The 25,822-nt window shown below is 33.3% G+C and overlaps 4 protein-coding genes across 4 annotated transcripts; 2 read left to right on the top strand and 2 right to left on the bottom strand.

Moving 5' to 3' along the window:
- Positions 1-1,495: 1,495 nt before the first annotated feature.
- Positions 1,496-4,034, bottom strand: LOC117927753 (FT-interacting protein 3-like). The gene is made up of 2 exons (XM_034847414.1): positions 3,946-4,034; positions 1,496-3,834 (listed from the first exon to the last, which is right to left on the bottom strand). The coding sequence occupies exon 2, from the start codon at positions 3,824-3,826 to the stop codon at positions 1,496-1,498; it is 2,331 nt and encodes a 776-aa protein (XP_034703305.1). The 5' UTR covers positions 3,827-3,834; positions 3,946-4,034.
- A 4,256-nt stretch (positions 4,035-8,290) lies between these two features.
- LOC117927532 (30S ribosomal protein 2, chloroplastic) lies at positions 8,291-11,558 on the top strand. Its single transcript, XM_034847073.1, has 4 exons — positions 8,291-8,662; positions 9,920-10,021; positions 10,135-10,437; positions 11,151-11,558. The coding sequence occupies exons 1-4, from the start codon at positions 8,363-8,365 to the stop codon at positions 11,187-11,189; spliced, it is 744 nt and encodes a 247-aa protein (XP_034702964.1). The 5' UTR covers positions 8,291-8,362; the 3' UTR covers positions 11,190-11,558.
- A 1,207-nt stretch (positions 11,559-12,765) lies between these two features.
- LOC117929171 (sister chromatid cohesion 1 protein 3) lies at positions 12,766-19,033 on the top strand. The gene is made up of 14 exons (XM_034849400.1): positions 12,766-13,137; positions 14,973-15,234; positions 15,322-15,368; positions 15,477-15,526; positions 15,667-15,734; positions 15,817-16,346; positions 16,447-16,558; positions 16,639-16,775; positions 16,849-17,468; positions 17,747-17,786; positions 17,919-17,967; positions 18,065-18,200; positions 18,433-18,586; positions 18,832-19,033. Exons 1-13 carry the CDS (start codon positions 13,014-13,016, stop codon positions 18,529-18,531), a joined length of 2,274 nt encoding a protein of 757 aa, XP_034705291.1. The 5' UTR covers positions 12,766-13,013; the 3' UTR covers positions 18,532-18,586; positions 18,832-19,033.
- A 109-nt stretch (positions 19,034-19,142) lies between these two features.
- LOC117929172 (thioredoxin-like protein Clot) lies at positions 19,143-22,746 on the bottom strand. Its single transcript, XM_034849401.1, has 2 exons — positions 22,536-22,746; positions 19,143-19,612 (listed from the first exon to the last, which is right to left on the bottom strand). The coding sequence occupies exons 1-2, from the start codon at positions 22,678-22,680 to the stop codon at positions 19,359-19,361; spliced, it is 399 nt and encodes a 132-aa protein (XP_034705292.1). The 5' UTR covers positions 22,681-22,746; the 3' UTR covers positions 19,143-19,358.
- Positions 22,747-25,822: the final 3,076 nt, after the last annotated feature.

The following is a 25,822-nucleotide window of genomic DNA, read 5'->3' as shown; positions in this document are numbered from 1 at the left end:
CAATGTTTGATTTAACATAGAAATTAAAAAAAAATCAAATATACTAAATTTTCATGTATTTTTTAAATTATTTAGGTTATAGTGTCGAATTTGAGCAATACTCATTCACGTCTTTTTTTTCATCTCATTTTAAAGATAATGTAGTCTTTGTTTATCATTTATGCACACTTGTACTAACTTTTTAGAAATGACAATGGAACAAGTTTGGGACATACCACTTTCATCTTAACTCGTCTCGTGTATTTATATCTATTATCACCCTCGTTAAATAAAATAAATATAATGGAGTAAGGCAAATTATGATGCAGGAAATTCCCATGCAAGCCCCATTTAACCTTTTTATTTTATTTTTTTCAATATTTTCACATTTAAAATTTTAAATTGTATTAAAAAAAATTATAATCAATAAATTAATAAACATTGTAAATATTTATAATTTTTTTAAATGTTACAAAATTTGAAAATGAAAAAAATCAATTAAAATATTTTTATTTAATATTATATATAATCAAGTTCGATGGGGTGGGATGGGACGAGATAAAGTCAAACCTAAACTTGTCCCATGTTTTGAAACAGTTATACAAAAAAACAAAGACTCTATACAAAAAAGGCATACTCTATTGTCATCCATACAAAGAAAGACTCTATACAAGATTCTAAACTTGTTCCAACCTCATTTATATTTATCTCATTAGAAACAGTTATACAAAAAAACTCTATTGTCATCCATACTAACTTTTAAGCCAAACTCTTTCTTTGGTTTTTCTCTCATAGGCACACCAGATCATATGACGGACAATTTATCTTGAATGTGTCTTTCTTTACCATCCAAGAAAGACAACTATTAATTTGCTTGGTTCCAAAAAAGTGCTAAGCAAAATGATTTGTTTGTATTTAATTTTAGCGGAGACAAGAAAAAAGAAAATCAATTAGAAACTTATACATTTTAAAATTATTTAATATTTATATAGAATATGAAAAAAATTGTGAAATAAGTTTGAAACTTGTATAAAAATAAATTCATTGGTTTTTTAAATCTATTTTTAATTTTCTTTATTTTTTAATTTATTCCATTTTTCTCTTTTTTTTATTCCCCCGAATTTTCAATTTTATGGAAATCAAACATAACCTTAGTCAATTTTCTCATCATTTTTTTTACTTTTTTTTTTTAATTATCTCTATTTTCTTTTTATTGTACTTTCCCTCAAATTTTCCATGGATTCAATTCCCAGAACACCCAACAAGCAAAACAAACTGCACCACACAACAACCAAACTACACACACAAAACTTCCAACCTCAGATGAATACAAGAACACCCACTGCTGAAAAAACCGAAAATTCATCGGAGTTCATTTCATTATCTGTGATGGAAACAACATGCATCTGGTATAATACCAGTCTCTGGTTCAAACATTGATCTTTTTCTGATTAAAATTTGAAATGAACATTGTGTCTGTGTCTCGAGAAGCTCCCAATGATCATCAATGGAGGTTTCAGAACATGCTGTCTGTTCTTGCAGGCAGCCTCTTGAAGAAGCTTAGAGGCACAGAAGGCATCCTATGGCGGAGCCTTGGATGCCTTAGCACATATAAAACTACCAGCACAGCAAAAACCCGAAAAGGAATGAACAGAAACAATGTACCAGCAGTGAGGCAGAAGATCATACACAGAGCTGTGGCTCTGGGGTCTCTCCAGCTCAGTAGAGCCTGCAGCCTCTCCCCTTGAGTTGCCAAGTCCCCCATCAATGTCTGTATCCTTGATGCCACACTCCTGACTCGATCATATCGTATTTTTAATATTTCAGCTTGTAGTGAAGTTGGAAATGAGTCAAACTCCTCTTCCAGTTCATCAGGGAAGACAGTATCAGGAAGGGAAAGCTTGACCTCCATGTGAGGAGGGTGTCTCGGCCTCCTTCTATAGCGCCATACCCCAATGACAAGAAGGTAGAAGAACACTAATGGTAGAATGAGTTCAGGGAAAAGAGCCAGCAACAAGAACAGAATGTGGATCAGAACTGTTGTAAAAGGGTTCTTCCAAAGGCAAATCTCATCAAACCATTTCAGGGCCATCTTCAAATCAGATATAACCTCAATAATCCTGTAATAGTTAGCCTTGCTTCTTCTCATACTGAACATGTTTGATCCCACATCCAGCATATATTCCACAACCTCTTTTCTAAGAGGGGGCTCAGCTCGGCCCAGCCTTGCTGAAACAATCTTGGTAGCCTGGTGCCTTAAGCTATCAACCTGATACATGGACAGGGGTTGGACATAGTGCATTTTGGGTAGCAAAGGCTGAGCATAAACATTCAGCAGATTGAGCAAAGACGAGCATGAAAACTTCACAGACAACTGAATTTCCCCCATTTTCTTCAGCCCTGAGGAGTCCAAAACCAGAAGAGGATATGAATGTGTGTAAACTCGGCCAGTTTCCAATGTAGAAAGCCGAATTCTCACCTTCCCTATTATTGTATCCTTTGAGCCTGCAGCCTTATCTCCACCCTGTAAGTGAGAATTATCGAAAACTCCAACTGTGATGACAGTGCAGGGGTCGAAAACCTCCCAAGTATACTGCTCATTCCATCTTGGGGAAGAGCTGTCTATGATAGTCCTCGTTCGAATCCATTTCTGACCATACTTGGCTACACAATAAGCATCAGTATTTCTACGTCCACCCTTCTTCTCCTTAAGCAACAAATCATGGGCATTGATTATCCCCAGTTCTAAAACACCAGTACTAGGCTTCCAAAGGTGCTTCATTGTTGGCCTAAAATCAGTGCTGAAGTGGGTTGCTTCATCAAGCACATGATATCCACCATCCAAGCAGATTCTCAGATGAATCCTGCTGGAAAACTTCACCTCCTTCTGCTCACCGGACATTTTCTCAAGATTAAACCACTTAGCACTCACTGATCTGTTCTCCAGCCTCCTCTCCACATCCTGCAAGGAGATCATACACTTCCCCAGGGTATCTTCCTTGTTGGCTGCCACCCGATTCTCCACGCTCAAAACCAAGGGCTCCTCAAATGGCTCTGATGCCACAAACATCAAATCCTCATTCCAGAATGGATTTATAGTTCTAGTCTGGGGAAATCTAGTCCTCAAAACGATGGTCCCAAGCGCAGCCTTCACATAAACTTCATTCCTTGTTCTATCACTAGGCACCAAGTCCTGAGCTTGAATCACATTAACCCTCAAGTACCAAAGTTTAGGAGATACATAGACCTTCGATCGAATACTGGCAAGGGCCTCAACACTAATCCCTGCAGCATCAGACTGCCAAGCCTCAGTGAAGGACTCATCTGCCTGAGTCCCCATCCAAACAGCCAACATCAATTCCCCCTTCACCTTACTCCCTTTCCGATCCTCCAACCGATACCATTGTGGCGCCAATGGACTATCTGGAGGAACCCGCCTCGGGACATCGTGGAGATCAAACAGAACAACCCCCATGAAATCATCCTTCCCACCGTTCTTGTCCTTCACTGAAACTTCAATGAAAGAGGACTGCAACCTGTCCTTTGAAAAGGCAAACACCTGGCTCCATACAGGGTTTGATTTCTTCTCAATGTGCTTTGTAAACCCTTTGAAATTCCCAACCTTGACCTCCACATAGGGGTCACAGGACTCAGAGCCATCCTTCCCTGGAAGCTCCTTCGCCTTCACAACCCTAACGTATAGATAATGCATTTGCTCAACAAGATCAAACGCGGTTGTGAGTTTATCTCCTCTGGAAAGCCTTCCACCCCCAAGATTCGGGGAGGTTTCCTTCAGGCAGTAATCGTCTTCTCTGGCTGAGCTCTGGTTTGGGGCCGGCCTGGGCATGGTTAGAACTGCAAGTACTGAGCAGAAATCAGAATCAAAGCCAGAGAAAATTTACGGAGTTTCTAAGATTTGAACTCAATTTCAAAAACCCCGAAAGGCCAGGAAGAGATGGGCGATACCTAATTATAGAGCCGTTAGAGTATGAATTTGAGTTTTGCTGAAGAATCGCCAACGGAAAAAAGGGAAACCCAAAGGTTTTTCGGAGATCCCAGAGTGGGGAAAAGACAATCCAACGTTATCTGAGTCGAGTTCAGACCTCGGACAAGTTCGAGAGGGAAACTTTGCTGACTGGTACGGAGCTGTTGAGCGCAAACCTTTGGATCAAATCGAGTTCTTGAGGCCTCTGAAAGAATCAGAAGGAAAAAACCAGTGTTAGAAATAATCAGAAATTGAGAGAATGGGATAAAAGGCTCTGTTTGGCAGTCGAGAAAGTGCATGCAAAGAGAAGAATTCAAGGTTCCGCTTTCTGGGGTGTAAGTCACACGTGTTTCTGATACAAAACCAGCAGACCCACAACACCCAGACATGGCTTTCTTTTCCTGTTCCTCTATTTTCTCAGGAACCAAACAGAAATCCGAAGAAACACACGCACCCGGACACTCAAGCATTGAAAATTCTACGAAAAACCCAACAGCCCAATCACGAAGAAACACCCCAAAATCCCATTCAATCATGAAAAAAAAAAAAAAAAAGTCTGTAACCATGAAAACAAAGCAGAGTTGCAGAATCAGTGAGAAAACGAAGGTGGCGTACCACGTAGACAATGGTGCTGTTGCAGTGCAACCCCCACATATAGAGTGGAATGAAGGAGTTGGCGAGAGGTGCATCAATGGAGAAACGGGTTAAAAAAATAGAGGAAAACAGTGAAGAAGACGAAGAGGGAAAGGCGAAGAAATTGGAAAGTTTGAATGAGAAAATTCAGAAGAGGTGGATTACGAATATAACTTCCATGCCTTATATAGACACTATTGCTTCAACTTCTCCTATCCAATTTATCGTATCACGATATTTTGTCAATTGGATTCAAATTTCTATACATTAAATTTTCAAAATTTTATATTAAATGGCAATATTTTTCTTTTAATTTTTTTTAACAAAATCACTCATCATTAAACAAAAAATATGTACTCATCTTTGCTTTGATGTTGATTAATTTGACAAATAAAAATATGATAATTAAATTATGATATAATCAACCCGATAAAACTATATATGTTGATAGTTTAAATCATTAAGCATAACGGCTATATTGAATAAAAAAAATATAACGGTTATATTGAACGAATATGAATATGAATATAACAATTAATATATCGTATATGTGTGTGAGAGATACCTTAATTCAATTTTTTGATTAATGATATTTTGTGTTACAGTATAAAGATGACCTCTCAAAAAAAATTTTCTTTCATTTAGAAGATGCAAACATTTATATTTCTATCCAATTAATGTTCATTTTATTATAGTATCATTCATATAATAGAAAGAAAATAATGGATATAATGATGTTTGCTAAAGATGCTACCACCACTTTTTTTTTGCACTTTTCTTCCCTATTTTCAAAATCGGAAGCATTCAAGCATCAAATCAAATAGATTTTCGTATTTATTACTATTTGATTAATTTGATAGATAAGAATTTAGTGGTAAAAAAAATCACATGTTAGTATTTATTAAACCATGATTTATGTTAATTATAAAAGAAGAAAAACAAAAGGTTGAAATTCATTTTTTCTACAACATTCATTTGGTGGGCATAGGAGATCGTGAACAATATGTATGTTAAAATAACATTTTTTTTATAAAATTAAATATAAAAAAATACTTATATTGTCTAATTTTTTATTTATAAATTTAAATAAAAATTATCATTTTTTATTAAATAAAATAATGACTCAAATTTTGTATTAAAATTTATCATAGATTATAAAATTAAAGGTATTTAAGTATAACGATAATAACTAAAATTTTTTATTTTTTTTGTAATTTGATTAATTTGTTATATATAATAATTATAAAATTAAAAGTATAAATTGGAGTACATCTCCATAAATAATTCAATTATTCTATTTTTGTATTTGACATATAAAAAATAATTATTGTGTGTCTTTGCTTTAAGAACATAGTATTAAAAACTTTAATTTCTAATTTTTTTTTAAATTATATTATATTAATTGCTAAAATAGATAGTGAAATATTTCAATTCTTTTAGAAAATAAAAAATATGTGCATATATAATTATAATATTATCATTAATTCAATTATTTGTGAAATATGATATATGATTATTCTAAAGTAAATAAATTATATTTTTAAATTGTATCAAATTAAATTATTTAATTATAAAAAACCAGAGTAAGATTCTTAATTAATATTTTATTTGCAAAATATTAAAATAGATAATCTCGTTATTTTTAATAAAATTAAAGATACTTATGCATCATATTATTTGTATAGTGATTTATTTTTCATGATTGTGAATTTAATTTTTTAAAATTTCTCTATTTTAAAATTGGGAACATCGTATAATTATGATAAAATTAAATTAATTTGTATAAAATTAATATAAACAACTAATGATTTTTCGGCTTCCATATTTTGACCGATAGAACGTGATAAGTAGGCAATATATCGCAAAACAGGTGAAGTGAAGTATTGACGTATTGTACGTCGAGGTACAACAGTACAATGGGACCACGATCTCTATCATGATTTGATTTGTTGGGACCCACATCTGTACACCTCATAATCCGTTTTTTATTCGAAAAAATATATAAATATTTAAAATATTTTAAAAAATATATAATAGCATGACATATTTAAAAAAAATTAATTATTAAGTATTATTTACTTTGAAGATAGGGACCACAATAGGAACATTCGGGATGGATTGGCCCGCTCCGACCCGGCCCATTTATTCAAAATATTTCTTATTCCGATTCAATTATAAAAATTAAATGGGAAGGGATGAGAAATTCTTATAACCGTCCCGTTTAATTTTTAAATTTTAATTATATTAAAATAAATATATTTTATAAATAATTAAAACCTTATAATTTTTTATAACTTATTCTAAAAAATATTTTATTATATATATATATATATATATATATATATATATATATATATATTACAAAATAAGAAATTAATTAATTTTTGAAATTAAAATTTATATATAATCAACACAAGGTGAGATAAAACAATACTTGAGTCCGATTGAAATCTTTCTTAGGTTTTTATAGAAATCTCAAATTCATTCCATTAGGAGTTGGGCATGACAAGTACCTGAAAAAACTCACCCCATTATCATCCTTATTTGAAAATAATTGAAATTATTTTTCTTTTAAAAAACTAAAAACATTTTGGTTATTTACAAATTCTATCCATTAAAAAATAATTTATTTTTCTTGTTTGGTTTTTTAAAATGATAATTTTCCCATAGAGTATTTATATTTTAATAAAAATGAGTTATTTTTTACAAATTTTTTGACTTGGATATAATTTTCTTTACCAAATTTAAATATTAATGTTATTCTCATGTTTTCAATTTTTTTTTTAAATGTACCTATGTTAAAATTTAAGTAAAGTTAGCTCCATAAATATTAAAGATTTAATATTTATTGGGGAGTCATGGGTGAAAACATTTTCTTTTAAAATTCTGAAAAATCATATTTAAAAAATAAAAAATAAATTGAAATGTCTTTTGAGTTTGGTTTGATTGGATTAATAAAAAACAACTAATTTAAGTCAATTTATTATATTATATTTTATTTTGATTTTGTTTAACAATAAATTTTTAAAAATTTTGGACCAAAACCAAAAAGTCAATAATTGGAAATTTTGAACCAAAATTGAAAGAATGTTGTTATAATAAATTATTTATTTCATACCATCATAATCGGTTTTAAATCATATTGTTATAACATTATTAATTAAAGGTACAACAAGTTCATATATAGCTTCGAAGTATATTTTTTATGAGTATAAAAAAATATCATCAATAAGGTAATATCATATATATATATATATATATATATATATATATATATATATCATTATGTCCTATTATTTGCACCCCATTTTCATTCTTATGTACCATACCGTTTATTTGATGACTTAAATTTTATCATATATATTTAATGGACTGAGTTTAGGTATCATCACGTTGTCTTGTAAAATACATTTGAGATTGAATTTTACGTGAAAAATAAGTATTAAATTAATAATATAATAAAAAATTATTCAATTTTCAATGGCTAATATATTTTGTTTGATAAGTACCACTTCAGTAGCTTAGCATTTTATTAAAGATTTTGATACCCAATTAATGTAAGATTTAAAAAAATATTAATTCTAATTATAAGAAATTAAATTATAAAAATATAGCGTGGGTTGGATGGGGTTACGTGCCGGTGACTCACAGCCAAACCCCAGTTCGGATAAAGTGATAAACCCCAGCCATCTCCTCAACCCTCCACTGCAAAAACTATAATGCCATCCCCATCTCTTCTCTAAAACCCTAAGTTTTTCTCGTAAAATGGCTGCAATTTCCTCACTTTTCTCACAAACCCTCCTCCACCACCCCACTAAAACCCTAACCCTTCACTCAAAACCTTCAATTCAACCGCTAAAACCATCCCATTTCCCCAATTCAGTCACGTTCAAAGCCATAAAACCCAAACGACCCATCGCCGTCTCCGCCGTCACCGCAGAAGCGCCGGTCGCCACATCAGATGCTGCCGCGAGGAGACTATACGTGGGGAACATTCCCCGGACTGTCGACAGTGCGGAGCTTGCGAGGATCGTCGAAGAACACGGCGCCGTCGAGAAAGCAGAGGTTTTTCGACAATTCATTGTTGATTTCATTTGATTTGATTGGTTTTGATGGATAGCTACATGTATTATCGGCTCCATTTTTCTCAAATTTTGTCGTAATTTTGTGAATGCTTGCTGGGAATAATCGTTTTGAGTTCAAATGGTTCGATATTTGATTTGTTTGTGGTCTTGGCAATGGATGGATACAACGGGATATTGATGGTCTCTGTAAACTGTTCTCTGCTACTCAATCAATACTGCATTGTCGTTGGAATTTATTAGCTGTATTCTGCTGCTTTACCTTAAAAATAATTCAAGAGGGTGAAATGTTTGTTCTGGGATTCGGGTTTTTTCTTTCTTTCTTTCTTTCTTTCTTTTTTGGACTTTGGAAAGTAAGAAAGTACTCCCAATACAAATGGCACTTGAACATTGTCTAGGGCTGGTGCTTTACTACCTCCGATGGTCTATTTATTTGTTTGGAAACTTTGATTCTTGGGTTACAAGCTGTTAGAATTACAATTCAGTAGAATTGAATGTTTAGACGTTCTTAGAAATATGCAAATATTCCTTACTTTTAATTGGCAATTTTCGGTCAGGACAACCTTATTTTACCTAAATCATATGATGTTTGCTCACTTTGTTTTGTCTGTTTGTTTGTTTTTTTTTACTTCTCGAGGGTCAAGAAGCACAGTTTTATCACAGAACTTCTCAAAAACGACCAAAGTGAAATTTGATGTCGATAGGCCATCTTGGTTAAAAACTAGTAAACTTTCCTAAATTACCTCCAAATTAAGACATTTTCTTTTAGGTTATGTTTGGTTGCTGGAAAAATTGAGGGAAAATGCAAGTGAAAGAAAATAAAGAGGGAAAATAGAAGGAAAGAAAAATGAGGGAAAATAAAAAATAGATTTAAAGTCAATAAATCATTTTTATATGCTATTTTAAATTGATTTAACTTATTTTAACTCTTCGATATAAAAATTAAATGACTTAAAAATGCATTAGTTTTTAACTAATTTTTACTATATTTGATAGGAAATGATTTTTCTTAACAGTTTTTTTATTTTCTTGGTACTTTTCGAGAACCAAACATAACCTCAAACAATTAAGAAAACTTTCATCAATTCCAAGGAAGCAGTAGGTCAACAACTTATGCACTGACTTTGTTAAATTGCTTTGATGAGAGTAATGAATTACTGAAAGGGGAAAGGATTGCACTATTTATTAATGGGTTGATTTGCAATTTGGAATGATTTCCTTTTCCTTTTTCTGTTAACAGGTGATGTATGATAAATACTCTGGAAGGAGTCGCCGATTTGCTTTTGTTACAATGAAGACTGTTGAGGATGCAAATGCAGCAATTGAGAAGCTGAATGGCACTGTAAGGCTTATCAATATTTTGTATGGGAAAAATTACATAACATGTAAAGGCACTATTAATGTTTGTAGTTCTTGTAAATGATTGATTGGATTTTATTGGTTTTTCTGTAACAGGAAATTGGAGGACGGGAGATCAAAGTAAATATAACAGAAAAACCTTTGCTGACTCTGGATATGTCACTTCTCCAGGCAGAGGAATCCCAGTTCATTGACAGTCCCCACAAAGTTTATGTGGGTAACCTTGCCAGGACAGTAACCACAGATACGCTCACCCAATTTTTCTCCGAGAAGGGAGGAAAGGTGCTTAGCGCAAAGGTTTCTCGGGTTCCAGGAACCTCAAAATCCAGTGGGTTTGGTTTTGTTTCGTTCTCGTCTGAAGAAGATGTTGAAGCTGCTATATCATCTTGCAACAATGCTGTAAGTTGTTCATTCTCCCTTTAATATTTAAATCAGAAGCATTCTTGCCCTGATATTTAGTTCCAAGTTTCCAACACATACTGGACTTTTTTTAGGTAATCAGGAAATATATTGAGAGCATCTAGGAAATGGGCGCACCTAAGTACGCAGAACCTGTACAATAGGCACCAATAGGCAAGCAAAAAATAAAAGGAGAAACAAAAAACTACTCCCTGCTCTTACTTTGGAACTCGGCCATCAAGAAAGCTTAAGATGGTGATTGAATAATCTTCTATGTATACTCTAATCCATTAAAAAAGATGTACAGAGGAATATTTGATTGCTTGGTCTATTTGTTTAATATTTTCACATGACCTCCTGTTTTTTTCCTTCTATAAGGTCAAGAACAAGCACAAAAGAGCAGTCCTCTCTAAGCTTTCTTTCACTTCTTCCTCACAAAAACTCGAGATTCCCTTTTACTAAAGTGTGCATCACTCAATTATTCTCTGAACACATAGCATAGATATTTGTCTCTTACAACTGCCTCGGCGGTGCTCATGCATTTTTTCAATTTGAGACTCTAGTGTTGAGCACCTTCATCTTTAACTAATATTGAGCACAACCCTCATTCTCAGATATCTTTGATCTTCATTTAAAAGTACCCTTGCCTGGTAATGCATTTGGTTTCTGTTTGATTATTTCAATGGACATCAACATCTGCATCCTCATTTCAGTTCTTGGATGGGCAACGAATTCGTGTAAACAAAGCATAAGGATAGAGGGCAGCTGCTTCTGGGCTTGGAGAGTCATGTACTCTGTATCGATTTTATTGAAGATTTGTAAGATATTTTCCATGAAGAATGAAAAGAAAAATGAAAATTTTCAGAGCACAGCAACTGAGTATCCATTGTGTTGTTTTGAGCTTTTGGGGTTTTAAACTTACCATGTCGAATTGGTGCTTTTAGTTCTGATCATGTTGTTTCTGTTGGTGATCTCATGGACCTTGTTCTACTTCTATCATAAGAATCCAAAAATATGGGTTCTGTGAGTAGCATAGGTTAGCGCCATCTGATAATGAGCCTGAAATGTTTAGTTCAAGCTTTTCATGTATTCAAATAAATTAGAAGTCTGTTTTATTTAAATGGTATAAGTAGGGGTTGGTGTGACTTGAGTGGGTCGGGTCAAGTTGATGGTTAACCTAAGCCTAATTCAAATTAAGATACAATCTATTTGAATTCAATCCGCTGACCTCTAACTTGAGTCACTTAATTCAAATCTAATCCAACTTCAGTATTTTTATTGGGATTAGTTGGATTGAACTTGAGTTGTTCTGAGACAAAATTTTAAGATAATAGCAAATATTTAAAATAAATTTATATTTTTTTTAGAAAATTTTAAAAATATATGTTATAATTATAATTTGAAGTTTTTATGTAATTTTTTTAAAAATAAATTACATATAATAGTGTAAACTATAAAATTATAAAATTTGGTTAAGTTACTCTCGTTGCTGTAGGAATGGTCAAAAAAGATTTCATCAAATCTAGTCTTCTTATTAAAAATAATTATTTGAAATTGTCCAAATGTTGGGTCTAACTCAAATTACATTGGGTCAAAAAAATTTATCAAATCTAATTTGACTATGAAAAAAATCTATTTTGAATATTAAAAATGATTGTTTACTTAAAGGTTAGGGTTGGGTTGGGTTGGATTTAGGTTAGATCGTACTAACTTAAGATAAAAGAATTTAAAAAAAAAAATATTTAATGTTGAATAAATTGTAGTATTATAATACTATCCTAATCTAAAAATAAAAAAAGAGAATTATGATATGACAAATCTTAAAAGGAATTCATAGGTGAAAACCTATATCCAAGAAACCTTCTAAACTCGATAAGCCTAAATTACTCCATTTCCTACACATTAATATTATTTTATAATCACAAAATCTTCTTATTTAAAAAAAATTTTTTTTTTTATTTGTATATTACTTAATAACTCAAAAGATAGTGTTGAGATTTTTCTAAAATTATATTTTAATATTTAATAAAATTATTATTATAATTTAATGCAAATTAATTTTGAAAAGTATCCCATGATAATAAAATTTGAATATTGTTGAATTATTCAAAAGATTTATTTATTTTTTAATTTTGTATTACCTTATATGATAATGATAATTTTGGAATTCTATAATCTAATAATAGCATAAATTAAAAAAAAGAAAAAAAAAGAAAAAAGGAAAAAAAATCAACTGTCAACAAAACTCAAAGTGTTGATGGGTAATTGCCACGTGTCTACAAAAGTCGATGCCACTTTTGTAAATTTAAGAAAATCGAAGGCTATTTTGGCAACAAAAACACAAACGTTATTTCCCCATTGGCGCCACTACTCGTTTCCCGCGCCATTTTCACAGAACCGCTTCGAGTTCATAAACCCTAACCCTTACTGTGTGATTCGCACACACACTCTCTCTAGAAGTTTCAAGTTCTGTACGACATCACTCTAGAAATCTCCGTATCTAAATTCTTCCTTCTCTCTGCACGTTTTCCCTCTGAAGATTCGTAGATTTCTGGAAGAAGAAGAGGACAAGGAATATGTTCTATTCGCATACGTTTTTGGCTCGGAAAGGGCCATTGGGGACGGTGTGGTGCGCCGCGCATCTGCAGCACAAGCTCAAGAAGTCTCACTACACTGCCACTGATATACCTTCCACTGTTGGTTCGTATTCTTCATTTTCCTTGTTTTGTGTGTGTGTGGATGCCGGAAGAATCGAACTGTATATTGATGTTTCTTGAATTGAATCTTGAAAGTTCGAATTTTTTTCCATTGGAAGAAACCCTTTTTGTTTCTCAAGTACATGCCAATTAGCTAAGTCGATTTTTCATTTTCATTTCTTTTTTAAAATGTAGTTTTTGGAATTTAATGTGAAAAAATATATATTTTTTCTTTAAGCTACCGGCTGATTTGATGAATAGTTGTCGTTTTCTTTTTATTTTATTTTAAATCTGATGTGTTTAGATATGTTTTTCCCATTTCCCCATAATTGATTGATTAATTTTAGCTTTAGTTTATAAACAACCAAGCCATTTCTGGTATTGATTTGAAATTTTGGGTTAATTATGAGTTCAATTCAAAGATCATTCTCAATTGTATGATATGCTCTGGATTGAAGGTTTTGGGATAAATTGATTTTATGACCTATAAAAACTTATTATTCTTCTTCTTTTTGCTTTAATTTTATTCAGTCTCACCAATTCTTTTATTTGATGATTAATACACTACAAAGTTCTTGTATTGTTTCTCTATTTATATATATACCAAATGGATTTGATCGGAAATGGTGAATGGGGCTGTGAATTCTTGTTATGGTTTATGGATTGGTTTAACTTATCATTGTTATTATTGTTTTTATCATTTGTATTAGAGGTATGAAATTGGATTTTAAAACATTTCAAAACTGGTTACCTGGGGATTATTGGATGGAAGGCATTATTTTTGCAACATAAGGATTTCATGGAGTTCTGTCTGTGGTTGCAAGACATACAAATCCTAAATGGATCATCTTTTGGTTTCTTTAAGATTTGAATATAAATGGTTGTTTCTATGGATGAATCTTAGTGCTTATAAGGGTGGAAAAGTAATCACTTTGTGTTTATTTACTTGGTTTTTTAAATTGTTGAATGGAGTAATGGTGCAAAATCATGAGAGATTATGGGAAAAAAAACTGGTTGCTCTGTGGTAATTTTCTGTGCTTGGCATGAAATCTAAATCAGGTCGAGTGATAAAATCAGTTGTTTTAATTGGTTGATACTCTTTAATTACATCCATTAGCCTTTTAGATGATCCTGATGTTTGAAAGATATAGAGAAATACTGTATGGAAATCTTGTAGGGTCTTTTGGTTGTCTATGGACCACTGGAAGTTACAATTCCATCATCATGATGGGTTCTATAAAAAAAGTTGAAACTATTGTCACAGCTTATGGGATGTGTTTGGTCTTAGGATTTCATGAAGCAGCGCAATTTTAAAGTTCTATCATTAGTTGCTTTGACGGATACCATTTTTTTTCAGTGGTTTCATATTTGGTGATGAATGTGCTCAGACAGAAGAATGCTAAACACAGTTGGGTAATTTATTTGACATGGCATGTACAATCATACCTTGACAGTGTATTCCTAGCTAGCAGGTCAATAATTTAGGTGAATTGGTTGGTTATTGATTGAGATGTACTTGTGTTGGAGATCTTAGAAAAAGAAAAGTACTTGTGTTGGAGACATTATGTTGAAATCCCTGCTTGATGCTTTTTGAGTTAACTGGAGGAGCAGGATGTAGTTTCTGTTTCACATCCTACTCTTCTCACTTTTTAACTCAACATAATCCGTTGGTCTTTGTTCTCACTCTTGTTTCCTGTGCTTATATCTTAGGAAATTCCATGTTGAAAGCAACAGATGTTGTTTTTTATTACGTTGTTAATAGTCTTTTTTTTTTTTCTCTGAATGCATTTCTCATCCTTGTGTTAACAATCTTTTTTCTCTCTCTCTCAATACATCTAGAGCGTATCATGTTTCCAGAAGTCCCCATTGCACTCAGAATGTCAGGCCATCTTCTGTTGGGTGTTGTGCGGATATATTCAAAGAAAGTTGATTATTTATACCAAGATTGCAATATTGTCCTGATTGGGATAAGGAAGGCGTTTTCTTCTATAGAAGTTAATCTGCCAGAAGATGCATCGCATGCACCATTTCACTCTATCACTTTGCCAGATACATTTGAACTTGATGCCTTAGATTTGGATGCTGACTTTTATGTTGAAGGGTAAAATTTTGGAGACCCAGACTATCTTTTCATTTTATATTCTTCTATTTTTAAATCTGTAAATAATATGTGAATTTTGATTTCCAGGGCTCTAGACATGCATCTCAGGGCCCAGGAGGAGATAACACTGACAGGTTGTAATATTGGTTTACTGTTAGAATTCAAACTATTTCATTTCTTTTGCACACCATCTTTTCTCATGATAATTGTCTGAACTTTCTTTTTTATTTTATTTTATACAGATCAAATTCCAATTGGGAGGGATCCTTATATTGCTATCACTTTTGATGAGGTTAATATTTTATTCCCTTCTCTTTTGAACCAAAATGCTCTATCATTGTGTTGTTTGATGGTTGATTCTTGGAGTTGTCACATTTGAAGTATTGCCATTGCAATATCGCGTAACTTAATTTTTTTTTTTTTTTCGCTTAGGATGTGATGACAGATTTATCAAATCATGAAGAAATTCCTGATTCAGGGGTCAGACCAATGGACGAAGAGTATGTGTATTGTTGCAACTGAAAGTTCTTTGGTACTTTTATGTTTTAAGAAATTAATTTTCATCTTATTTTGTAATTACAGTGTTGTCCATCCGACTCCAGTGGAAGGTAGGGCAGATTTTCAGGATCCTGGTCTAAGTGACATAATGGGACAATCAAATGAGAGGCTTAATGAAGATAATTTCCCCCATGATCTACCAGAAATAGAAGTCATGCGTGATGCTATCCATGATTTACACTCAGAAAACCTTCCAGTGGGTGGTAATGCGGGCTTTCAAGATCCTGGTCCTAGTCATCAGATGGAACAATTGAATGAAATGTTTAATGAAGAAACTGTACCCCAAGAGGTTCCAGAAATGGAAGTTATGCGTGATGCTGTTCATGATTTACAATCGGAAAGGCTTCCAGTGTGGCCAGAACATGGATATGATACAACTGAGCTAGACAGATCTCTAGACCAGATGTTGAATGAGAAAGAAATCCTTTCTCCAAACATGCCAGATATCTTATATTCTGGAGAGCAGTCTCTTCCATTTCAACAACGTTCAGAACCACCAGCTTCTGCTGTTTCACAGGAGGCTCCTGAGATTTTTGATTCCCACATTTCATTTGGTGGGTGCCTTATTTCATCTCTGGCTATATGGAATGGTGCATGCGCCTTCAGGGGCCAACTCCATTTTGCCTTGTTTGAATTTGCTTTCTCATGTTTCAGGGCATGTGTCACCCGCACTGGCAATTGGATCTACTCCACCTGTTGAGAAGCCAAAAGCAAAATCAAGGAAGAGGAAGCAGTTATTTGATGTGTCCCTTGTGTTGCCTAACAAGTATGGATGGCCTCAAGATTTACAGTGAGTTCCTGTTCTTCTGTTAAGAAGTTACTGATATCATGATATGTATGTTACAGGCTTATGAAGAAGGCACTTGAAGATTCCAGTGGCCTGCTGCGGAAGAAGAAGAGACTCCCTTGCTCTGCTTTGGATATTTGGAAAATCAATATCAAGTCAAGAAAGGAGAATGTCTTTTTTGAGCCTTCAGTAAGTGGTGAGTAGGTTTTTCCCTGTGCTAAGATGCTCTTGGGGGTTAGTCAGCTGATCATAAAATGTGTGATATGCAGGGATGTGTGAAGATCTTCATAATACTTTCAGGGAAGACGTCATCTCATTGAAACCCCATTTAGCTATCACAGAGCAAGCTTTTCCAGAGCCTTCGGTTGCACAATCTGCTCCCATGCCTGAAGAGGCTTTTCCAGAGCCTTCAGTTGCACGATCTCCTGCTCCCATGCCTGAAGAAGCTTTTCCAGGGCCTGAGGTTGCACCGTCTCCTGATGCCATGCCTGAGGAGGCTATTCCAGAGCCTGGGGTACAATCCCCTGCATCCATGCCTGACCTTGATATTGAAATTGAACATCTTCGTGATCATGAAGGCAATGCTGGCAGCAATATTTTACCTGAAATCATGCCTTCTCCAACCAGATTAATTCATTCTCCTACTAGATTTCCTTCTTCATCCATCAGAGGCGACTTCACTCCCATATCAACTGGTGATAAAGGTTCAGAATTGGATCCTATGGTGGGAACAGATTTTGGAACTAGATCTTTGCCTACACCGGACTTTTCAATGTCTGCTGGTACTTTTGGCTCTGATCTGGAAACACCAGCGACATTCATGGAGGAGCGATTAGGTGTAGAGAACACTGGTCTTTCAGATATTCCTGAGCTGGTGAATTCTGCTGAAGTAAGTCTTTCTGTGTGATTATCCAACCTTTCCAAAGTTTTCTTGTTGAGAACTATCTTGCTTGTGTATCCTTATTCCTATTGTTGCTTTGGTGGGTGAGGCATGTTCCTCGGTCACAGCCTCGAGCCGAGGCTGAAACTCTTTAGGAATTAAAAATCAGGTACATGCCTCACCACCTCAGATGATTAGTCTTGAGGCACAGTATCATACTCAATGATCACCAGGGAACTGACAATCTAAGTGCCTTTTCTTCTAACTAGTGACTTATATTATTGCAGGAGCTAAATTTTCTTGAAGCAGATGACATGACACCAACTGGTAAGCTGAAAAATCTGTTTAATTTCTGATATGTGGTCTGTATGATTTCTTAAGGAGAATGTGATGATAATAATAGACTCTTACATTATATCGATCTCTAGTTATTTATGGATAACATATATGTTCTTATAGGAGGATCCCCAGGAACTCAAGATGTCAGCACATTGTCTATAAGAACCAGGTAGCACTTCTATTTTGTGCTTGCAAAATATTCCTCTGTTAATGGTATTGTAATGCCTTTACTGAACAGTTATGTGTTGTATGTTGTGTTCATGCAGGGCTGTGGCTCAATATTTACAAAATCACTCTCCTATAAATCCAATATCAGAAGACCCATCTAGGGAGCTCAGTTTGAACAAGATCTTAGAAGGCAAAACAAGAAAGATAGCTGCAAGGATGTTCTTTGAGACACTGGTGAGTTTCTTATGAAGTACATTATCTACTTTGGATAAATGATGTGCATGGTAAGCCTATATTGTCTTGCCAGTTGAATAAAAATCATCCTGTCATCCAGTGAACTTATGAATCCTGGCTCTGTATGCTAGAGTTTGCTTCATTCTGAAATCTTCATGTTGGGATGCTGTAAAAGTTGTGTAAGGGATGTTTTTTCGGCGTTTTGATAGAGGTTGTTCATGGGTAATTGCAGGTCTTGAAGAATTATGGACTGGTTGATGTACAACAAGAAGAACCTTATGGTGATATTACTTTGAAAATGACTCCCAAACTCTCCAAGGCTCGATTTTGAAGTTATATATTTGGTGTTATTTAACATGCTTGGTCATCAATTTTGATGTATATAGGTAAGAATCCAACAGGCACTTATTTGTTTTCTACTGGTATATGTGGCCAAATCTAATATTTTCCCTCCCTCTCTCTCTCTCCCTCCCCCTTCCCCTCAATTTCCTTCTTCCTCCCTCTCGCCCTCACCTCTCTCTCTCTCTCTCTCTCTCCCTCCCTATATGCACCCATGTATACTAAAAACAATTAGAAATTCATTCTGTTTTGTATTAATACTAAACATATTTTTCTGATTTATGAAATGCAGATGGGTCCATACAATAGCAGCAACAGTAGAATAAATTTTGTAACCGTACATAAGATGCATAGTTCACATGTTATTTGGCTTAATTATTGTGATCAATAGCTTTGCTTGCAGACAGTAGTTGTAATTTGTAAATCCTTTTATTAGAACTTGTAGCCTTTTAAATAATGAAAATGGGCTCAGTCCCCTTTCCTTTGGTAGTAAATCCAATCATTCACATTATGAATGTTCTCTCTTTCACTATATCAAGGTAGATTCTTTGTGCATGATATCAGAAATTTGTGAATAGAGAATAAATCTTAGCAATATGCTTATTTTGTTATCTCCAAATCCCCATTTGGGTTTCATCATTTTATCATATCCCATGTTATATAACATATTTCCAGTCTCATCGATGCTTTGGATTTTGATGAAAGATATAGAAACACCCACAAACAATTCATGAAAGATGGGACATTTATTAAATATAGCCTCAATCTGGGCAGATTAGCTTCTACTGAACTGCATATCAGTGCTCAATGGCAAAGAACTCATTTTCCAGAAACAAGAGCATCGATCTTGTGCTCAAGGTGGGCTTCATGGTCTTCAAGCCGACCTTTGACTCCATCGTTCTCCCAGTAGACAAGTGTTGGAACACCGGTGAGCTTGAACCTTGAGTCGACTCTCCATGGGTGCTTGCGGTCCCTCCATGTGGGTCTGTCTCCAACATAAGCTCTCAGAAGGGCGATATCATCTGAAGATTCTTCAAGCTTTTTGTAGATCACAGGTTCAGCTCTCACACAGTCTGAGGGAAGAAGCCAAAGCCAGTGAAATAGCATATTGCAGAGGTTATCCAACCATGTGATTAGGCATGGTTAACACCAAGAACTTCTTTCCATGTTTTACAAAACAATTCTCAGAAAGGAGTTCTTGAAAACAGATTTCGAATGCTTTGAGCAAAATTCTGTTGGGAAACTCAAGTATAAAAAACAGTATTCTAAACTTATTTTTCATGAAAGCTTGTCAAACAGGTGTTCTCTAAGTTACAAAACTTTTAACTGTTTTCTATTTTGAAAAACAAAAAACTCATTTAACAAAAACAGCACAAACAAAGCTTCCAAAGTTTTTGAAGCCATAAGATGGAACAGATTGCAACTAATAAATGGAGAATTTGGAAGCAAAATGCAGCTAGACCTGGGTTTCGTGTATTTTCATTGTAAAAATCAGATATAAAACACTACACAATGCTCAATATATCAATAAAACTTGAAAGTACACCATACATATGAATCTTTCCACCACAAAATGAATAAGTTTTCTTCACCAAAATGAGAAAACAAGAATGCCCCATCAAGTATTTCAAGTATGCAATAAGTGAACAAGATAGCATTCTTCCCAATGCATAAGAGTCAACCAAATGAAATGTTCTAGCCACAATTGAACAATACAGAAATGCCCCATTAGTCAATAGGTGCATAGGACTCATGTAAATCATGGATATTAACCTGTAAACTAAAATTTATTAACCAAAGAACAAAAAGAAGAACAATCCATTCAGGAATACCAAACACAAGATACGAATACGACATTCTTCAAAATGCATGAGTCAATCACAAGAAAGGCTACTAAGAACTTGATATTCCATCTATTTGATACACTCTAAACACCCATTGAAAACAATACAAAATGCTTTCCACCTTGATGTTTCTTTACCATAAATACAAAAATAATACAAGTATTTCAAGCAAACAACATATAATATGCATTCTTCCCAATGCATAGTAGTCAATTCCATGAAAGACTACTAACTACTTGCTGTTTCATCTATTTGATACTCTTAACATCCATTCAATAGAACAAAATGCTTTCCACCTCAAAATGTGTTTACCAAAAATATGAAAATAATAATACATTTCAAGCACATGACATAAGAATACGACATTCTTCCCAATACATTGCTATTTAGTCCTCACTGTTCCATCTATTTGATACCCTTAACACCCATTGAACAATATATATTTTTTTTTGATAGGAAGATGGAAAGAAATTTATAAAAAGTGCCAAAAAAGGTGCACCGAAGTACATAGGTTGTATACAACGGGTGCCAATGGCACAACCCAAAAGAGAGAAGGCACAAAAGACAACTCTCCCCATCTTAGCTAGATCCCAACCAATCTACAAAATCGAATAAAGACATAGAACTTCCCTCTATAAAGTTTTCACCCATGAGAAAAAATTACAAAGATAAAATGCTTCCCATCTCAAAATTTCTTTACCAAAAATACAAAAATAACACAAGTATTTCAAACACACAACACAGGAATACGACATTCTTCCCAATGCATAACAGTTTATTACATGAAAGGCTACTTTACTATTCCATCTATTCCATACTCTTTAACAGCCATTGAACAATACAAAATGCTTTCCACCTCAAAATTTCTAAGGCAAAAATATGAAAATAATACAAGTATTTGAAGCGCACAACATAGGAATACAACATTTTTCCCAATTCATAACAGTCGATTACATGAAAGGCCACCTTGTCATTACTATTCAATCTTATTCCAGACTCTTTAACAGGCATTGAACAATACAAGATGCTTTCCACCACAAAGTTTCTTTACCAAAAATATGAAAATGAGCCAAGTATTGCAACCATACAACATCCAAATACAAGACATTCTTCCCAATGCATAATAGTCAATCACATGAAAGACTACTTGCTATTCACTGTTCCATCTATTCAATCCTGTTAACATCCATTCAACAATACAAAATGCATTCTGCAGCAGCAGAACTTCAAAGCAAACCATATACACTAACCTATCCAACCACTAAAGTACGAACAACAATACTCCATTCATGATTCAACTGCACTATACATTAGCAAAAGACATTACTAAGAAAGTATTGAAAAATGTTAAAACTCCTATGAGAAATTTCATCAACTACTAATTGATCAAATCTTATTACCACAATCCAAAATAAACATAGTAAAGGGCTAATCAAAATTCAATCTAAGTTAGTCTTTATAAATACAAAAATAAATACACATTCAACTTGACATACATCTGAAAAATATGGGGTATCAGCTAAAAAATGAATCAAATATGGACTAAAATAAAAAAAAAAACCCTTTAAAATTGAATTAATAAAAAGTTATTAAAATTCAATTTGTAACATTCTCTAGAAAAGACTAAAATCCAGAAAAAAAACACCCATAGAAATTTTAAAAGTTTGATCATGGGTAGATTATTAATTTTTAAAAAGAAAAATGTTCCAAATGAAAAAAAAAAAACTAAAAAATAAACATCAGTTAAAGAACACAGAAAATTTATAAGATCTTATCATGGGTAAATTTCTAATATTCATAAAATTTTCAACTGAAAAACTGGAAAACATTGAATAAAATCCAAACAAAAAGAACCCATCAAAGAACACACAAAATAAAAAATACCCATTACAGAAAAATGAAAACTAACAAAAATGCAAGCATGGATAAATTTCTGATTTTTATGAAAAATGATCACCTAAAAAAAGGACTAAAACCCAAACAACAAATACCCATTAGGGAACACAAAACAAAAATGCCCATCACCAAAAAAAAAAAAAAAAAAAATACAAAAAAAAGAAGGAAAATTAACAAAAATTCCAGCATGGGTAAATCATTAGCACCTATAATTACTGCATAAACAGAAAAAAAGGAAAAAAAAAAAAAAAAATACCAGGGCACCAGCTGAGAGAAGTGGAAGGGTCTTTATCGGCCAAGAAGAGGATGAGATTGGCCTTGTTCTTCGGCGCTTCCGATCTGAACTTCTCCAGCACGCCCTCGAACGTCGACACAGTGGCGTCCACCATTTTCAGCGGCATATTCGCTTTTTCTCAGGGGTACTTTGGGAAATCTAGACAATATCACTGCCTGATAACAATGGCATTCGTCGGTGCTCTTTTTATAGGTTTTAAGCTAAAATTTGGCCACCCAGAGGTGGTGAAATTCCTGATATGCCCTTCATCTTCGAGTCACCAAAATCTCCATGATATAAGGATAAAACATTTATGTCAAATTTGTAGCCAATGATCTATTTTATGGTTTTAAAATTCATTATATACTTATAACGGTTTAGAATACAAATTTGATAAGGTAAAACAATGATATTAGCCCAATGACCCAACCTAGACATTTTTTAGGGGACAGAAGCTGGTGTGGGGTTCGTGAGAAGTGGAGTTAGCTAGCTCTGCCTAATTGATCCAATGAAGAATAATATATAGTATTGATATTTGCCTTAGTAAATGAGTTTAATAGTATTATCTCGGTGAATGTAATCCTATAATTAACTTGATATGTGTTTTTCATAAAATTTATTATATATATATTTTTATATTACCAAATGTCATTGATCATTTTGATTTTTTTTTTCTATAATGGATAAATATTTTTAATTTAATATAAAATTATAATTAATTATGTCGTTAAAGACATGTAGAGTCCAGAGATGGCTTAGAACCAATAGTTTATTATCTAATGGATCTTTCTGTTCTAATACTCCATCAGAGAGTTATCAGTATTTATCAAATCTGTTCCTATCTAACGCAAGGCTATTGGATCAAATGACAAAGACATTGTTGAGAAAAAGATGGCTTTTCTCAGATGAAATGAAAATTGGATTCATGTAACAGGAGAAAGATTTCCCATTCCTTAACCGGAAAGATATGTGGCCATGAAATAGGGATTAAGTGGAACAGAAACAGAATTGACTGTGTGGTAGAGTTGTGGAAACACTTGTTTCTTCCATATTTTGGACCTTAGCTCCATGGAACAATATGCTACTGCTGAAACATGGAAGAATTGAAATCTTAGATCAAAACACTAGTAGATATGTGTTGAAGTCTTTGAATCACGAACTCATTTTCTCAAGAACATACCATTAACATCATAAAATGATTTTTGAAAATCCCACTAGTCAAGATTGATTAGTTAGTCTTATTTAACTGGAGAGTTGATTTTACTGAGACTTCCTAAGATTGGGTGTAAAGATGCATAACTATTATTAGTTTTAAATTTCGTCACTTAAGGGGTGTTTTGGTAAAAATTTATATTTATTACTTAATGGTTTAAGTTGATATTAAGTTAAATTATACTTAAATTATTAATTTAAAACTTATTACTTAATTTTTACTTTAAATATTAAAGTTATTTGATAAAATTAACTTAAAATATATTTTAAATCATCAAATTGATATATTTATTATCATAAATTAAAATTAAGACAAAAGAGTTTAAGTAAAACTGAAGGTCATGAAGTAACAAAGTAGATTGTAGAGGTAATTAATACAAATGAAGGTAAAAGGATAAAATGAAGATTTAAACTTTAGAATAAGTTAATTATTTTTACTTATTACTTAAAGTTGTTTTTGACTTTAAGTCATATCATTAAGTTATTTTACCAAACATATTTAATTTACTTAATGACTTAAATTAAGTTATTAAGTTATTTTAAGCTATTAAATTGGTTTACCAAATATCCATTTAGTACCTTTATAAATTTATTTTGTTTATAAAATTTATTTTTAGAGAGATTTTAAGAAGGTGTGATTAATAATTCTCTAAAAAATAAATTTTATATATGAAATGCATTTATATATGTGCTAATCGATAGAATTTGAAACTAATGATGATTTAATGTATTTATACTAAACCTTAGGGATGTGAATAGAATTAACTCTTAGTGAAACAGGGTTAATGAGTCCAAAATACACTAATAAAGGTTGATCAAGTAAGCAATGAAATGATTTCTCAAAAAATAAAAAACAGAAATAATTTCTTAAAAATGGAAAGTAGTCGAGAAACTCAAAGCCAACTGACTCACAAGAGTTAAACATGGGTTGATTCTATTAAGGATGAAAAGTACTATTAAGTTCTTGGAGACCAAGCAAAACTTGGTGAATACCCCTAGAATCATCAGGTGGTCAGACTAGAAGTCAAAAGTTTTGGAGGAATTGAAAATGACTTCCTCAAACTACATACACAAGTGTGGGAAACAGGAAGGAATTAATTAACCATCTAAGCTGGGGAGATAGGGACACAACATTTGAATTTCCTTGCTATACAAGAAAATTAGTCCAACTTCACAGTATCACACAGCATCATCTTCATTCAAATGTCATCACTACTCACACTTCAGCTAGCTAGCTCTTGGCTTCTCAAACACTCACTTCCCTTAACTTCTGAAAAGAAAAATTAAGGAGAATTAAGGATGATTCAACAATGGTGTTCTCAGCCATTCTAAGTTGTTGTCTGTCATCATCATCGTCACTGCCTCGGGTGTCCGATGATGGTGGTGGGTCAAGATGTGACATTAGGCAATCTTACCTTGCAAGATTGTGGTTAGATTGCAGAATAAGCTAGCTAATTAACTATTTATCAAACACTTTTTTCCCTATAAATTGAACTTTTTAAGTTAACTTAAGCCCCATCTAAAGTTATTATAGCTACTAATCAGCAATCACATCTCCCTTTCTAATGGGATTCTTATCAACCATTTTCAGGTATTTGATGTCTTGTTTTTCAAGCAATGAAGCAAGAAAATCTCCAGAGAAGCCTAAGAGCAAATCAAAGTCATCTAGAGCTCTCATTGTGGTCTCTTCCTTCCCTGTCAACTCAAATCTTTCTTGCTTATAGCATGCTGAAATTTGAAATGTAGTTGGTTCAATCATGGTATGGACTGATCTATAATTAATGGCAATGAAGCCATGGTATTGATAGTTGCCTTTGCAAATGAGCTTAATGTTCTTATATATCTTGGTGAGTATAATTCAACAATTTGATCTGTCTTTTGAATATGATTTATGGTATTTTACCCTACTGCATGCCTTTGCTTTGGTTACCTCCTTGTGTGAACTGCCCAATGGTCATAAAGATTAATGAGTTTAAGCCTTGTTACGTTTACCCATGCACCAATTTGTAATGTCATTCACTTCGAATTAATTTCTTGGTGTAGACGTATCAAACAAA

This window comes from Vitis riparia, chromosome 13 (genome assembly GCF_004353265.1).
Source record: "Vitis riparia cultivar Riparia Gloire de Montpellier isolate 1030 chromosome 13, EGFV_Vit.rip_1.0, whole genome shotgun sequence".
Taxonomy (NCBI): domain Eukaryota; kingdom Viridiplantae; phylum Streptophyta; class Magnoliopsida; order Vitales; family Vitaceae; genus Vitis; species Vitis riparia.
The sequence above is the reverse complement of the archived record's forward strand: the minus strand, read 5'-3'. Positions and strand labels throughout refer to the sequence as shown.